The sequence below is a fragment of the Canis lupus genome, chromosome 23 (assembly GCF_003254725.2).
Source record: "Canis lupus dingo isolate Sandy chromosome 23, ASM325472v2, whole genome shotgun sequence".
In the NCBI taxonomy this organism is placed as follows: domain Eukaryota; kingdom Metazoa; phylum Chordata; class Mammalia; order Carnivora; family Canidae; genus Canis; species Canis lupus.
In genome coordinates this window covers 11,336,978-11,352,582 of record NC_064265.1, presented here as the reverse complement: position 1 = coordinate 11,352,582, position 15,605 = coordinate 11,336,978, and the positions used below count along the sequence as shown (strand labels likewise).

The 15,605-nt window shown below is 46.2% G+C and overlaps 1 protein-coding gene across 1 annotated transcript in view; it reads right to left on the bottom strand.

Annotated features, from left to right (window-relative positions):
* TRAK1 (trafficking kinesin protein 1) overlaps positions 1-14,057 on the bottom strand; it is a 116,705-nt gene extending 102,648 nt beyond the window's left edge. The window contains 1 exon segment of the mRNA XM_025461190.3: positions 13,852-14,057. Within this exon segment, the coding sequence (XP_025316975.1) occupies positions 13,852-13,942 (91 nt within the window). The 5' untranslated portion in view covers positions 13,943-14,057.
* Positions 14,058-15,605: the final 1,548 nt, after the last annotated feature.

Here is a 15,605-nt window from a genome sequence, read left to right as displayed (position 1 = left end):
CATTCTTGACATTCTATCTTCGAGTGATCTGGATTTTACTGGGTGTGAAAGTTATGTAGGGATCCAGCTGTACTTTTTACAATGATAACAAACAACAGTAATAATAACACAAACATTCCTGGAGAGCTACCATCACTAAATAAATCCTACCAGGTGAAGCCGCTGTTCTGTGCAGCCAAACCCAATCCTTACTGATATGGGTAGTTACCTTTAAGCCATTTGGAGGTAAAGCTATATTTTCTGATTCTCCATAACAAAAATAAAGTAGATTATACTTTATCTCACCAATCTCCCTCTTTACCTCTTAACTCTTGTCGCTCTAATTTGTAGGTTCAGGTGCAATCTCTCCTGTTATGAAATTTTTAACTTTTTACACTTACAATTGCTTTCTGTTTTCCAAAAACCCGGTACTTATAGTTACCCTCTCTAAAACTTTCAAGGCAGCTTGAGCTGAGGAGCTGCCAGAGTTCTAGGTCCACATCCTCCCTAAAATTAGCTTTTACTATGGAATGAAAGTCAATTAGTGTTGAAGGTTAAACTCTGAGAAAAACAGTCAGATGTTGAATCAGGAAAACTTTATATTATTAATAGAACACAATTTTGTAAAATCATAATGCCTACTGTGCCTCTTCCATTAAATGCAGTTTGCTGCTTTATTGTTCATCTAAATTATTTCCTAGGCAGGAAATTCTGGTTATAGGCGAACAATGGTTACTTTTTCAAAACATGAAGTGAGATCATCTGGATATTAAAAGACTAAAAACTCATCCCTAAAACCATGACTACAGCCCAACAATAAGCAGTAAGGCGAAATAGATAAAACGAATAAAACACTTGAGTGTGAAACACGTTACTTGACCAGGTCTCAAACCAACACACATGTATATTCAAAAAGCAGAAAATTGCAAAGGGCAACTCCTCCAAAGCAGAATACAAATGAAGAAATAACCAGGTATAATAAAAGACAAAAGTTAAAGCTATATTACCAGGTGATATAGTTCTGATGCACACATGTTAGAGACAATGTAAGTCTCTATTGGGTGTATACTTGCAGAGCACAGTGAGCATTCAAGAAGCTCCCTCACTCTGTTCTCCAAGGCCAGGGCTGAGCCTGTTAGGGCCAAGAAACAAGGGCAGCAGATTCCAAAAGGTGACCCTCAAAAGCTCATTAAAAATTCAGCCACATTGGTAGGGGTAGATGGGAGCGGATTGGAGGTGACAGCTAAAGGATCTGGAGTTTCCTTTGGGGGTGATGAAAATGTTCTAAAATTGATTTGTGGTAATAATTGCACAACCCTGTGAACAAACTAAAAGCCATCAAGTTATAGATTCTATATGGGTGAATTATATCTCAATGAAGTGGTTACACATACAAAAATATAATCACAAGAGAAAGTAGGGTCACTGAGCACACCTACTGCCCCTACTTAGGCACACCTCAAAGTCCTCTGCCAAAAACACTGTGAAAGATAATACTGAATCCACCAGGAAGGTGGATATCGCCTTCCCCATCATCCTTGGAAAGACCAAGGATCTTCTACTCCCTTTACAGAAATTTTCATGGAAAATAAGTTAAGCAGAATGAGGTTTCATATTTAGAGACAATAAGCTTTGGCTGTCTAGAAAATTCAATGCCACGGAACACTGTTTACAGCTAACAATGCTGAATGGTGGGTGGGGTATTATTGGACTCAACAGCAGCTTCCCAACTAACAAGGCGGTATTACTCTCTTATTGTTGACAGCCTGATAGAAATCAGGGCTTGACTCTAAACGAGGAGTCCACCAACTATGATCCACGGTCAAATCCAGCCCCTGTTTATATTCATAAATAACGATTTTACTGAAACCCAGCTGCACACCCATTCCTCTAGGTATTGTCTACAGCTGTTTGTATCCATAACCGCAGAAGCCAGGAGTTGCAACACAGATCCTATGACCCAAAAACCTGAAATACATACTCTCTGGCTTTGAGGGAAAGGTCTGCCAATTCCTGCCTATTCCAGGCATAGGAGAGATGGCTGATCCCCTGAGGCTTCCCGAAGGCCACCTTTGAGGGAAAGGTCTGCCAATTCCTGCCTATTCCAGGCCATAGGAGAGATGGCTGATCCCCTGAGGCTTCCCGAAGGCCACCTCTGGGCTTCAGCCACTTGAGGATCTTCTAAAATTCAGCTATTTGTTTTATTCACAATTCTTCCTCCTTCACTACCTACCCTTGCTTTGGTTTGGGTTCACTGTGAACAAAGTACCACTTTGCAGTTCTGTGACTTTGAGCTGGGCCACAGAACTTGCCCTGGCCAATTTGGAATGTGAGTGGCCGTCACTTACTGCATATCCAACCAGAGACTCTGAATGTGTTGGCTGAGTTTGTCCATGTACGCCCTGTCCTCTGATAGGTGGAAGGTATGGCCTGAGACAGCTCCTGTCCCTTGAGCCCAATTCCTCAAATGAGAGATAAGGGGAGCTGACCTGAATTAAAGCCCAGGCAATCCTCAGGTGACCTATACCCAAGATCTCAGAATAAACATTGTAATAGCCACTGTGGATATGGGAGTGGTTTGTTACCCAGCAAAATCTGACTCAGTTTAAAACATATACATAAAGTACATAAAGTAAAATACTAAAGTACGATGACTGAGAGCTAGAAGAATAAATCATTGAAATCACACCACCATCAGAATCTCTTAACAGGGATCCCTGGGTGGCTCAGTGGTTTGGCGCCTGTCTTTGGCCCAGGGCGTGATGCTGGAGTGCCAGGATCAAGTCCCACATTGGGCTCCCTGCATGGAGCCTGCTTCTCCCTCTGCCTGTGTCTCTGCCTCTCTTTCTCTCTCTGTCATGAATAGATAAAAAAAATCTTTTTTAAAAAAAGAATCTGGGCAGCCCGGGTGGCTCAGCTGTTTAGCACTGCCTTCAGCCCAGGGCGTGATCCTGGAGACCCTGTCAGGCTCCTTGCATGGAGCCTGCTTCTCCCTCTGCCTGTGTCTCTGCCTCTCTGTCTCTGTCTCTGTCTCTCTCTCTCTCTCTCATAAATAAATAAAATTAAAAAAATTAAAAAAAGAATCTCCTAACGGTCCAAGCAGGAAAGGCATGATCACACTTGGCTCTCAGAATACTCTCCCGCTTGCAAAAACAATTTCTGGAATTAACTCCAGCAAACAGCAGATGAGGATCACTAAAACAAAGGTGGAAGGAACAAGACTGAGGAGGCATGGAGGGATGGACGGAGACTTGTTTTGTTCTACACAACTGAAGCTATCTGCCTTACGTGTTGGATTCTCTGGACAATTAACTTCCTCTTCCCTTCAGTCCCTTTCAGAAGCTGTGAACCCAGGACACTGTGGTATTCTGGTCTCTGGGTTAAGGCTGCTACTCCTGTTGCTGGTGGTTCCCTGATCCACTAGAGGGTGCTGCATGCACACCTGTGGGGGGAAGCGGAGCACTCCCAGCCTCCCAGGCAGGTAAGAGGAGCCTGGGCATCAGAAGAATTCCACACCCTTTCTCAAGCTCAGATCTGTGGCTTCCCATTTCTACTCACCACAGACCCCCACATCAATAGGGAGAAATGGACCTGAAATAACACTGAGCAATGGAGTTCACACCTGCAGTTAGGATAATCTGAATTGACAGGTGTAACGGTTTTTCTTGATATAGGAAAAGAAATGCACTGATATTTATCAGATAAGCTGAAAGTTAGCATGTTAGGAATTCTGTTCTCATTTTCAACCCATCGAGAGAAGAGAAGGAATGTCTGGGTCGCCATGCCCCTACGCTTATAGCCTTATCGTCATCTTTCCAATCATTACAAAGCAAGAAGGAAGAGGGAGAGAACTTTCCCACTAGGAAAGTTCAGTTTGGCCCACACACATGTTCCATCAGACAGATCAAGATCCAGGAAGGCTGAAAAACTTCTAGAAGATGAACATTCAAGTCTTGCCCTGAGCTGGTTCACCTGATCTGGAGTTAGTGTGGGCATTCTCCGGCTCCTCTAGCCACAACTGGTTCATTTTCTTCCACTTGCTCTTACCCTTGCTCACTTGAGACTCACACCACCCTGTGCTCACGCTCATCTCTCCACTTCCCAGTCCCTCCAGTCTTGACATGGGGCTTGCAGCCATCTTCCCCACCATGCTCAGGGGGTCACCCAGGCTGCTGTCAGCACCTCCCAGCTCCTCCCCTGTACTGCACGCTCCACCTCTGCCAGCCACGCCTCGGCCACCTCTGAAACCTGAAATTCAGAGGCCCCTTCCCTGACAAGGACCACCCCCTCCAGCCCCCTCCCCTCATAGCGCTCCCTCATTTATCCCTGCTACACCACATCAAGACCACTACCCCGTGACCCCTCCACTTTGCCTTCATCGTGCCCTTCCCTACGGCTTGAATCCCATAGCCTTTTGCTTCAACTACCCCTCCTCCATCCATCCAACCATGTGCACCATGGTTCATGGTGCACAGCAGACCCAACCCAATTCTGCAGGACAACAAGTGTCCACCTCACCCTGCCCTATACCTGGGCTCCCAGAGGCACTAGGGGAAATCACAAAGTACCATGGGGCTGGTGGAAAGGCCCAGAAGGCTGAGGACTCCCATGCTCAGGGGGGCCACCATGCCCAGCACCCCATCTCCTATTCTGCCACAGTGCTGGGGTGGCAGGGGTGGGAGGATGAGGGAGGACGGGTAAGGTCTGAAACAGCCTCTCCGCAGGGCCATAACTCAGGGTAAAACCACCTTCCAGCAGCTTCCAGTCTCCCAGAGGATGAGTGGCCAGTTCTTTGCATGCTCTTCCTCCTTCCTTCTCTTTCCCAGGGGTCAGCTCTGAAGACTTCCAGAGCTCACATCCTAATGCTCAGCGATCCCTTCCTGGTTAGCTGCATCTGAGAATTCTCTAGACCTACTGACTGCATACACAGTGCTTAAGGTCCAGTTCCTTCTCTTGTCTGTTCGCTCACCTGCACACTCAGCGGCGTGTCTGGGAAACACCTTTGCTAATCTTCCTCTTCTAGCTAGACCCCAGCGTATCATAAATCAGCATTAGGTAGCCTCCTGTATTATCCCAGGATGGGTCAGGTAACAGAAGAGGATGCCTGTTACCCAGACAAGAGAAAGGACTCGTTTACCACAGGCCACTTCATCTCCTCTGTGTGCCAGAAAAGCACTAAAGAACATTAACCCAGCAGAGTCTGTAACCTGTTGTCTTTACCTAAGTGGTTCTGGTTGAATGTGGCACAGCTTCCAGAGTCTGCCTGCCGAGATCCACCCCTGCTTTAAAATGTTTAGAAAAAGAAAAAAACGGGCACCTGGATGGCTCAGTTGGTTAAGCAACGACTCTTGATTTTGGCTCAGGTCAAGATCTCAGGGTTGTGAGATCGAGGTCCAGGTTGGGCTCTATGCTCAGTGGGGAGTTTGCTGGAGATCCTCTCTCTCCCTCTCCTTCTGCCCTTCCTCCCATGCACTAGTACACGTGCACGCTCTCTCTCAAAATAAATAAATATTTTAAAAGAAAAAAAGAAACAGTTTCTCTTATGGTTGGGGAAGCAGGGGAAGGAGAGGAGAAGGGGAGTGAAGAGGGAGGGCTGGGGAGGGGCAGAGAGGGAGGGTGGACAAAGAGAGGAGAGGAAAGAAGGGGAGAAGATTTAAAAGATAGAAAGCAAAACTGAAAATGTAAGTCCTCGGAACTGGTCCTCTGGAAACAGGATGCCCACTGGTTCCTGGCTCTGAGGCAGTTCCTGGCAGGACTATGGCTTAAAACATCAGAGCCCTTCCCAGAGCTGCTCAGACTGACCGCTACCAGCATGTGTGTGTTCAGTCTGTTTCCCAGGACAGGCATCTAGGGAATGTAAAGACTCAAATCACCAAATGCAAGGTGATCTATTTGTAGAAGGCACAGGGCACCCCCAGTGGATGATCCAAAGCCTGGCTCCTTGCCTCTGGAATTCAAAATCAATCAGTGAACTGCCAGAGGAGGACAATGGGCAAGGATTGCACCAGATTTCATGGCAAACCGGGCTGGCTGAGGCAGCTTCATAGAAATGGGAATTAAGCAGAGGCTCTAAATAGAAAGAGTCACTAAACCTTACTGAACACCTTCCATGCACCACTGTACTAAGTACTTAATAGGAATCACCACACTGAGTACCAACAACAACCCTGAGGTTCTTACTGTCACCCCATTTTAGAGATGCAGAAACAGGTCAGAGATTAGCTGACCTGCCCCAGGTCACACTGTAAATACTGTAGCTGTAAAACACACCCAGATGTCTCTGCCCCAAAGCCAACATGCTTTAGGCCCAGAACACCCCCGGAAGCCACACTGCTACTGTCGGCATCTATTCTGGCTAAAACATGGAGGTGGGTGGACTTCTCACTGGAGCAAGCTCATGGCACCCTGAGAAAGCACTGGGGGCCAACATCCATTTATTTCCTCTTCAACCCCGTGTAAGTCCACTAAGGTTTCAAGAGAACTATGTTAGAGTAAGTATAAAAGAAGAGCACTCTATGTATCTTACTAAATAGAAGGAGACAGGAGTAGGCAAGGACAGTTTTAACAGAATAGCTACTCAGTGAAAACCTAAGGCAATCAAGGCAATTGAGCTTCCTAGAAGCCAAAGTAAAAAGAGGCCTTTCCCTACACACACACCAAAAAATTCCCTCATTATCTAATAAAAAGAAACATCTATTAGTAGGAAAGAAAAGACTTCTAGCAAGGACCCCAAGAGTTCATCAAGAAATTTTTTTAAAGATTTTTTTATTTGTGGGGGATCCCTGGATGGCTCAGTGGTTTAGTGCCTGCCTTTGGCCCAGGGCGTGGTCCTGGAGTCTCCGGATGGAGTCCCACATCAGGCTCCCTGCATGGAGCCTGCTTCTCTCTCTGCCTATGTCTCTGCACCTCTCTCTCTCTCTCTGTCTCTCATGAATAAATAAATAAAATCTTAAAAAAAAAAAAAGAATTTTTATTTGTGAGGCACCTGGGTGGCTCAGTTAAGTGTCCGACTCTTGATTTCAGCTCAGGTCCTGATCTCAGGGTCGTGAGACTCAGGGTCGTGAGACTGAGCATCAGGCTCCACGTTCAGTAGAAAGTCTGCTTGAGATTCTTTCTCTCCTTCTGTCCCTCCCACTGTTCACGTTCTCCCTGCCTCTCTAAATAAGTAAAAAATTTTTTTAATATTTTTTCTTTATTTGAGAAAGAGAAAGAGAAGGAGAGAGAAGAGAGGAGCAGAGTGAGATGGAGAAGCAGACTCCCTGCTGAGCAAGGAGCCTAATCGATCCCAGGACCCCGAGATCATGACCTGAGCTGAAAGCAGATGCTTAACTGACTGAGCCACCCAGGCGCCCAGAGTTCATCAAGAAATTTTTGAGATAAATATTCAACGATGAAAAAAAAATATTCAACAATGGGGAAGTATCTTCAAAATCATTTTTTTACAAATGATGCAGAGATACCAGTCACTTCTACAATCAACTAAAATTTTAAAAAAGAGAGAGAGAGAGAGATCATATGCTAAAAGTCTAAAAAGTTTAATTGAGAAACATTTCCATCACTCTAGAAGGTTCTACTGGACTTCCTGTAGAGCTTCAGGCTTTTCCAAGTATTTCACAAATATCTGTCACTTGCTCCCCCCAATAAAGCCACCATTCCCACTAGACAGGTAGAGAAACAAATTCCGCCTCCCTGACACGCCAATAAATTCCACCTCCTCCAAGGCCTGTCCCTCCCAGAGGCCACATGGCAAGGCCTCCCAGTGACTAGAGCCAAATCCCACCCAGCTTGGCACTCCCTGCAGAGCCGGAGCCAAATCCCGCCCAGCTTGGCACTCCGCACAGAGCCGGCCCCTGAACAAGGAGAGCAGTTAAAGGAACAAAACGGAAGAACAAACCCAGATGGCCAAAGAAAGGAAGAAATGAGCGAAGAGCCATGAGTGGGTGAAAGATAAGCACGTTTCTGAGAGAGGGATGGGAGCACGCTGATGTAAGAAAGAACAGAGTAAGCCTGAGGCCCAGAACACGTAGAGGGCCCGTGGGCCTATCTCAGAGACAGCAAGACAGACAGAAGATGGGCAAGGGGCCTGCCAACCACTCGGGAGTGGAAAGGCAACATGTGAAACAACTGTGCCACCTGCTGTTCTTCCTTCCCCTCTACCCTCCATTCACCCACCCAGCTGCGGGCAGCCCAGGGTTTCCTCCCGGCTGACTGCACATAGATGAACAAACAAAGGATAGACGATAGACAGACTGCAGGCAACAAAGAAACTGGCTAACTGAACACTTACTATGTGCCAGCAGCTCAGTACTCCGCGTGCAGTGACTCAGTTGGTCCTCACGGCCATCCAGTGAGGCAGCCTTCCGCCTCAGCTAGGCCTTCTCTACCATTGGCAAATAAAGAAAGGAAAGTACAAATAACTATTCTCTTACATGGAATTATGGAAATAACTACTCCATGGGCTAAAACCAGAAACTGTTAAGAGGCATTTATTTCAGATCACATAAAATATAAATAAAAACTCCCTCTACGTACAGTGAGGAATATAAATTGAGACCATCTGTGCTCTTGTTCTCACACCTCCACTGGCAAAGTGCAAGGCGTTTGCTAATACCTGGGGTGCAGGAGGGGGCCCAGGGGGCCAACACCCCCTTTATCTGAACAATACAAAAATACGACCTCTCTGGCAACATCCATCAAGACTAAAATTTCAACTCCAGAAATTCTCCTGCCAAGTGTATTCATTGCATAGTAGTTCAAATATCTGGGAACATCAGGACACATGGGTGGCTCAGTGGTTGAGCATCTGCCCTTGGCTCAGGGTATGATCTTGGGGTCCTAGGATCAAGTCCTACATCGGGCTCCCTACATGGAGCCTGCTTCTCCCTCTGCCTGTGTCTCTGCCTCTCTCTGTGTGTCTCTCATGAATAAATAGATAAAATCTTAAAAACAAAAATCTGGGAACGGTGATATCCCCTGCAGCCTTTGGCATCATCCTGAGAGATCCTGAGCTAGAACCACCAAGCTAAGCTACTCCTAAATTCTCAACCCACAGAAATATGTGAGACTATAAATGTTTGCTGTTCTAAATGGCCGAGGTTTGGGGAAGTATGGTGCATAAGTAATACATGAGACTTAAATTCAGGTGGATATAAAAGGATATTCTACTTCAAATAATGTCTAGTACATAGTAAGTGCTCTATCATTGCTAGCTATCCATAATCTTCCCACCACAGGACCTTTGCTCATGCTGTCTTCACTGCTGAGAATGCTCTTCCCCCATCCCCACCCTGCTAACTCCTATAGACATCTTCTTAAATACTGCTTTCCCATAGAAAACTTCTTGGAAATGCCACTTCAGAAATCACCTTTATACAATCTTTTTTTTTTTTTTTTTTACCTTTATACAATCTTTTATCATCCTCTGCTTCTCCTATGAATATCAAATAAATAGTAATAGCAGTTAAATAGTAATTCCTGTTACTATTTTTAAGATATTTTTCCTCAAGTGTAAAAGAATCTCAACTTGGCACACTGCCCTATCCTCTATACACACAATAGAAACTCAATTATACCTCTTAAAGGTCAACAACCAATTAGAAAAAATGACCAAAGACAAAAGAAAACCCAGGCTGTTTGCAGAAAATAAAATACAACAGGAAAGAGGTGCATTTATTCATAATGAAAAAGATACAAAATAAAATGAAGTACCCTTTTTAATTACCATCCGATTAATGGAGATGAAAAGGGTTGATAATGCCCAGAGCTGGCAAAAAACGGCCACTCCCTCACACTCACGCTAGGCCCTTAATGTGTACAGGCTCTCTGGAGGGCAGTGTCGTGATTAGACTAAATCCTATATGCACACTCCCTGTTACCTTACACACACGTAGATAAGTGACCCAAAAGATACACATGCAAGAATGTTCCTTGGAGCACTGTTAAAGTGTAAACCCTGGAAATAATTTTAAGGCTCCAAACAGAAGGGGTCTGCCCCAAAGAGTGGCTCTCACTTGGATCTTAACTGTCCAGCACACAGTCAGCTACCTTGGCAGGTGCACCTTCATGGTGATTCTACCTGCAGGGGCCAGACCTGACTGCTCGTCATGCACCCTGAGGCGGCCATGTGCACGCAGTCCCAGCCGAAATCCAGGTTACAGCAGTTTGTTCAGCTTCTTGTTTACATTACAGTAAGGCATTACACTGGTTCTTTTAAAATTGTCTTTAGAAGGCTTAGTGGTCTATTCATTTGCAGTTTATAAAGGTGGAATTAAAAAGTATGTTATAAAAGGAACATTACACCTGATAACTGCTGGATTAAAAAAATGACAATGATAATGATAAGCAATAGGAGATTTTGTAGCTTTTGTTTTTTAAGATTTTATTTATTTGAGAGATAGCATGAGTGGGGGCAGGGGTGGAGAGAAAGGAGAAGTAGACTCCACACTGAGCAGAAAGCCTAATGCAGGGCTCAACTCTGGGACCCTGAGATCATGACCTAAGCCAAAGGCAGATGCTTAACCAACTGAGCCACCCAGGAGCCCTGAGGCAATTGTAAAGAATAAGGCAATATTATATGTACTTAATGAAACATTCACAAGTAGTACTGTCAACTTTTTAAAAATGCGTATCAGGGTAGAGGGTATGGTCCCAAAATTTAGGAAAAAAACTTAGAATGTTTTTTTTAAAAAACATTAAACTATATAGACGGCAGAGTAACTGTTATTCTACATTGCTATGCTTTGGTACAATCTGAGTGTTACCATTTGCATGTATTATTTTTATAATTTGAAACCCAAGTTAAATCAAATTATTTTTTAAAAATTTCACAATGGAGGAAGTTCATTGAAATAGGTTCAGCAAACTACATGACTGGGTCAAGCCCCAAGGACCCCTATCATGAGAGGACAACTCTGCACACCTCCTTAAAGGTGTGGATGATAAGTGCCCCCTCCCCCACCAGCAGGGTTGTGCTGAGGACAAAATGGGTTTCCACAGCAGTGCTTGGAAGCCTGCCAGGCACAGAGCAACTACTCACCGTCAGCCTGTGTTAGCATTTGTGATGGCTAACTGTCAACTTGACCGAGTTGTGGGATGCCCAGGTGGTTTTTTTTAAGTTTTATTTATTTATTTGACAGAGACAGAGAGTACAAACGGGGAAACAGCAAGCAGAGGGAGAGGCAGACTCCCTCTGAGCAGAGAGCCTAATGTGGGGCTCAATCCCATGACCCTGGGATTATGACCTGAGCCAAAGGCAGATGCTTAATCCACTGAGCCACCCAGGATGCCCAGGTATTTGGCCAAACATTATTCTGGGTGTTTCTGTGAGAGTATTTTTGGAAGCAATTAACATTTAGATCAGTAGACAGAGTAAAGTAGACTGCCCTCCTTAAGTGGGTGGGCCTTATCCAATCTGGTGAAGGCTGGAAAAGATCAGAGAAACCATCCTCCCTAGAGTAAGAAAATTCCTCCCACCTGACTGCCTTGGAGCTGACATCAACTTTTTCCTGACTTTGGACTCAAACTGAAACACTGGCTCTCCCTAGGTTGCAAGCTGTCGGTCTTTGGCCTGGAGCTGCACCACAGGCTCTCCTGGGTCTTCATTTTGCTGACTGCAGACCTTGGGACTTGTCAGCCTCCATAATCCTGTGAGTCAATTCTTCATAATAAACCACTTTTTATATGCATATCCTGTTAGTACTGTTTCTCTGGAGAGCCCTGACTAATACATGATTTATGAAATTTGATTTATTCCAGGTCTAATTACAGCTTTAAAGTTCCAGTTCATGATAGTTTTAATGTGAGGGGCTCAAATCTGTCAATGTTCACACCAGATTGGGGCTCAGAGAACACAGACAAGTTTCTCCGGGCCACAATTCCCAGAGTCATGACTGTAAGCATAGATAGGGGAACATCTGAGCCCAGCAACACATCTTGCACCCCCTCTTGCTGAGGCCCTGGCAAGCCCCTCCAGTAGACCCTGGCCAAAGAGGAATCCAAGGTCCTGAGGCCAGAGGCCCACACCTGGCCCCTTAGCTAGCAAGGACCCCTGAGCCCTGGTCTGGTCCCATCGAAAAAAGAGCACCTTGACAAAGCCTGTAGAAAGCAACCCTCACTCTGACACCTGCAAATCAAGTTAATGTAAGTCCACTAGGAAAACATAGCATCTGAAGGAATGCCATGAGGAATGCTACTTGCAGATGGGATCAATGTTCTGAAGCCTCTAAAAAGCATGCCTGATTAATACTTTAAAATAAGATTGCTTTTTAATTTTTTAAATATAATTTACTATTTTTGAATATATTTTACCTAAATCTTATAATGTATGTCAAAGACCCTGTGTCCCTCTAATGATGAGGGACTGAGGGGGGGTTAGGAGGATCAGTTGGGGGCCTTCACAATCATTCACATGGCACATTTAAAAGACAGATGTGAATGTTTGCATGTTTTGCTGAAGATTAAATGTTAGCTCTAGAAATCAGCATATGAGGCCCTCCTCCTGCATTCCATGTGTGAAAACCAACTGTTAAACCTAAGCAGATTTTACAAAGAAGCAGCAAAGAATCTTTCCAAGTTATGAGTTTAGAAAACATGTGTGATTCCCTAGATTCTAGTTCACATTTTCTCACCCCATGAAAGAAGGGATATTTCACTCTCCATTCTTTTCTGTTTCATTCAGCCAAGCACCATTGAAGTTATAACTTTTCAATAGAAAACATATGAGGAATTTTATACTAGACAAGAACTGATAAGCAAGACATCAAACTTAATTCATAAAAGACATCCATAATATTTTCTTTGAGCATGTTTTCAGAGGATAAGCCATCAAGTCCGATAGCTTAGGCTAGTGATAGAAAAGGACCAAATCCTAAACGGAGGCCCTGTGATGGGGAGGATGCCCCTGCAGGGCTGCTCCCAAAGCAGAGTGGGAGCAATTCTTGTAGGGCCACCGCTGGCCGTCTACACCTTCGCCCGCCTCCAGTGCCCTGGGCCAGAGCCAGTTCTCATGCTGGAGCCCCACAAAAGGCTAGCCTCCAGTAGCTACTGGTTGAACAGAATCATGGAACACTCCTGAAGAAGCTTTACATAGCCCCCCAACATACAGTCACAGCCCAAACTCTTGTCCAAACTCATATGTCCCGAACACTGAACCACTTCAACAGGCCAAGAGGGGCTTCCCTCTCAGGAGTTTACTGGGTTTGGGCCCAGACAGCTCTTGGTAACAACACGTACAACACAGGACAGACACCAGACGCTCATCCACAGTCGGACTCTGATCAGCCCTGCAGCAGGGGAGACAAGCCAGAGCAGAACTGATTTGCAAGCTCTCCAGCACTGAGGTGTGGATCAGAAGTACGGGGCCAAGCACATTTAGTAAAAGGAATGAAAAAAAAAAAAAAAAGTAAAGGCAGGAAAGAGAGGAAGAAGAAGGGAGACATTAACTCTGTTCTTCACCTTTCAAAAAAGTCCTCGCTGACCCAAATGCCAGGTGAGGTGCTGAGAACCAGGATGAAGACACAGGATTAGGACAAACTGAAGAGCTGGAGAGGCCAGAGGGGGGCTTGGAGACCCTCCCCATTTAGCTGCTGCAAAGCACCCCAAAAGGGAAGGTGGTGGAAGTCTGAGAGGCCCAGTCCCAGCTGCTCCTCACGGCCCCCCGGTGCTGCCCCCACTGAGCTGGGATGAGGGGACGAGGTGGGAGCAGGCCCTAAGGACCCTCGGCTCTGCCCTTCAATGATTCAATATTGCAATTTCCCCACCACATGGCCAAGGGCGACCTGCCAAGCAGAACAGAGCAGGAGAGACACCACTTCTCCTGTGGTCTCTTCTGCTTTCCGGCCACACCACAAACAAAACAAACAGCGGAAAACTTACCACATGAGTTTGTCTGAACGAGCCTGCCTTGGCAGAGTCCTGGCAGAGGCTGGGCCCTGACAGGCTGCCCGAACTGAAGTACCAAGGCCATGTACACAAATCGACTCCAAAGGCAAGTCAGAGAGAAAAGGGATTCTCCATGAGAACCCAGATGGGGCAGGACCTCGGCACAGCCACCCGCCTGCGCCTTCCTCAGCAGCTTTGTCGGTTTGCCTGTTGGGGCAAATCCTAAGATTGCGAGCTGCCCTGGAAGCACAATGGGTTACGTAACTCCGGGCAGCCTGGGCACCCTATCGGCTCATCTTGTTAAGCCACCCCAAAGAGAAAATGACGCACCCCAAAATGTGATATCCCTAAGCGAAGGGGTGGGGGAGGAGCAGGGGAGCAGGGCTTTGTGCTGGGCATTTGGCTTTGCCTGAAAATTAAAGAGGAACAAAAAGTCTGCTGTTCATCTCGCTGCTCACTGGGAACCGGGGGCGGGGGATATTTATCAGAGGCCTGAGGCCAAGTGGGCTCCCAGGACTACACTTGGCAGGGCCCCTGGAGCCAAATGTGCATTCTTGGGGACACTCCAGGGCTCTCTGAGAATATTTTTCACTGTGTCCTCCTCTCAGTGACCATCTAGAAAACCTTTAACCTGAGACTGTCCTGCATCATCTGGCCACCCAGCACCCTCAATGCGTAATGGGGCCTGTGCTTACACTCCTGTTTACTAAGCCACTGCCAAACGTGATGGCGCTGAGCTCTGCTTCTCAGCTGTCCTCCCACTGATGTCCAGCAAACAGCCTCCAGGCACCACGCCCTGTGGGGTTTGAAGTTTCAGCACCACATTCTACCATTTCTTTGTCTTTGTTTGTCACGTTTGGAGAAAGTGAAACTACTTCAACAGGCTGCATGTTTCCTGGATTTCGCTGGCACAGATGCCACTGGAAGCCCCAGGGTTAGTTCCCATGCTTGGGCAAATGAGAACACAGCTGGGACTCTGCCTCCTCCAGGAAGCCCTCTTGGTCCTCCCCCAAACTTTTCCCTCCAAGACTCGTACCCTTAGTGTGCTCTCATGTGACCATGCTTAACACTGTGCCAACCATGGCACATTGTCAATTTTCCTTCGCTCATCTGTCCATCCCACTGGACTGTATTCTGGGGGTGCTAAGAACTCCCGTCCTGGGATCATGACCTACATACAAATATCACCCCTCAGAGCTCAGGAAGCTCAGGCAGGATGCCGAACCTCTCATGATTTACTCTCTTTACCAGTAAAAAAGGGAGTAATAGACCCCACTTGCCAAGCACTGGCCACATGAGGTGCTATTTCAGTCATTGGGATACAGGGCTGCACAAAGTCCTTGTCCTCAAAACACATAGTAGCTCATGACTAAGTCTGGGGAGGAAAATATGGCAGGAAAGGGAGAAAGAGAAAGGAAATGGTGGACCACTCTCTATTCAGGGAATTCACAAAAAGGCTTCTAATGTAATGCCATCTGGAGAAAGTGAAGAGGGAATCACAAGGACATGGAGCGGAGTAGGGGTTGGGGGGTAGGCGATCCAGGTGCTGGGCAGCAGCAAGAACAAAGGCCCTGAGGCAGCACATTCCTGGTGAGTCCAAGGATTAGCAAGGAGGCCAAAGTGTCTGGGGTGGAGTGGGCACAGATGAGATAGTCAGAGGGGTGGGAAAGCCCTGTCACGTAAACCGCCACAGGCCATGGTCAGGTAAGAGTCCACTGGAGATTTGGAGCAGAAGAGTTAAATCACCT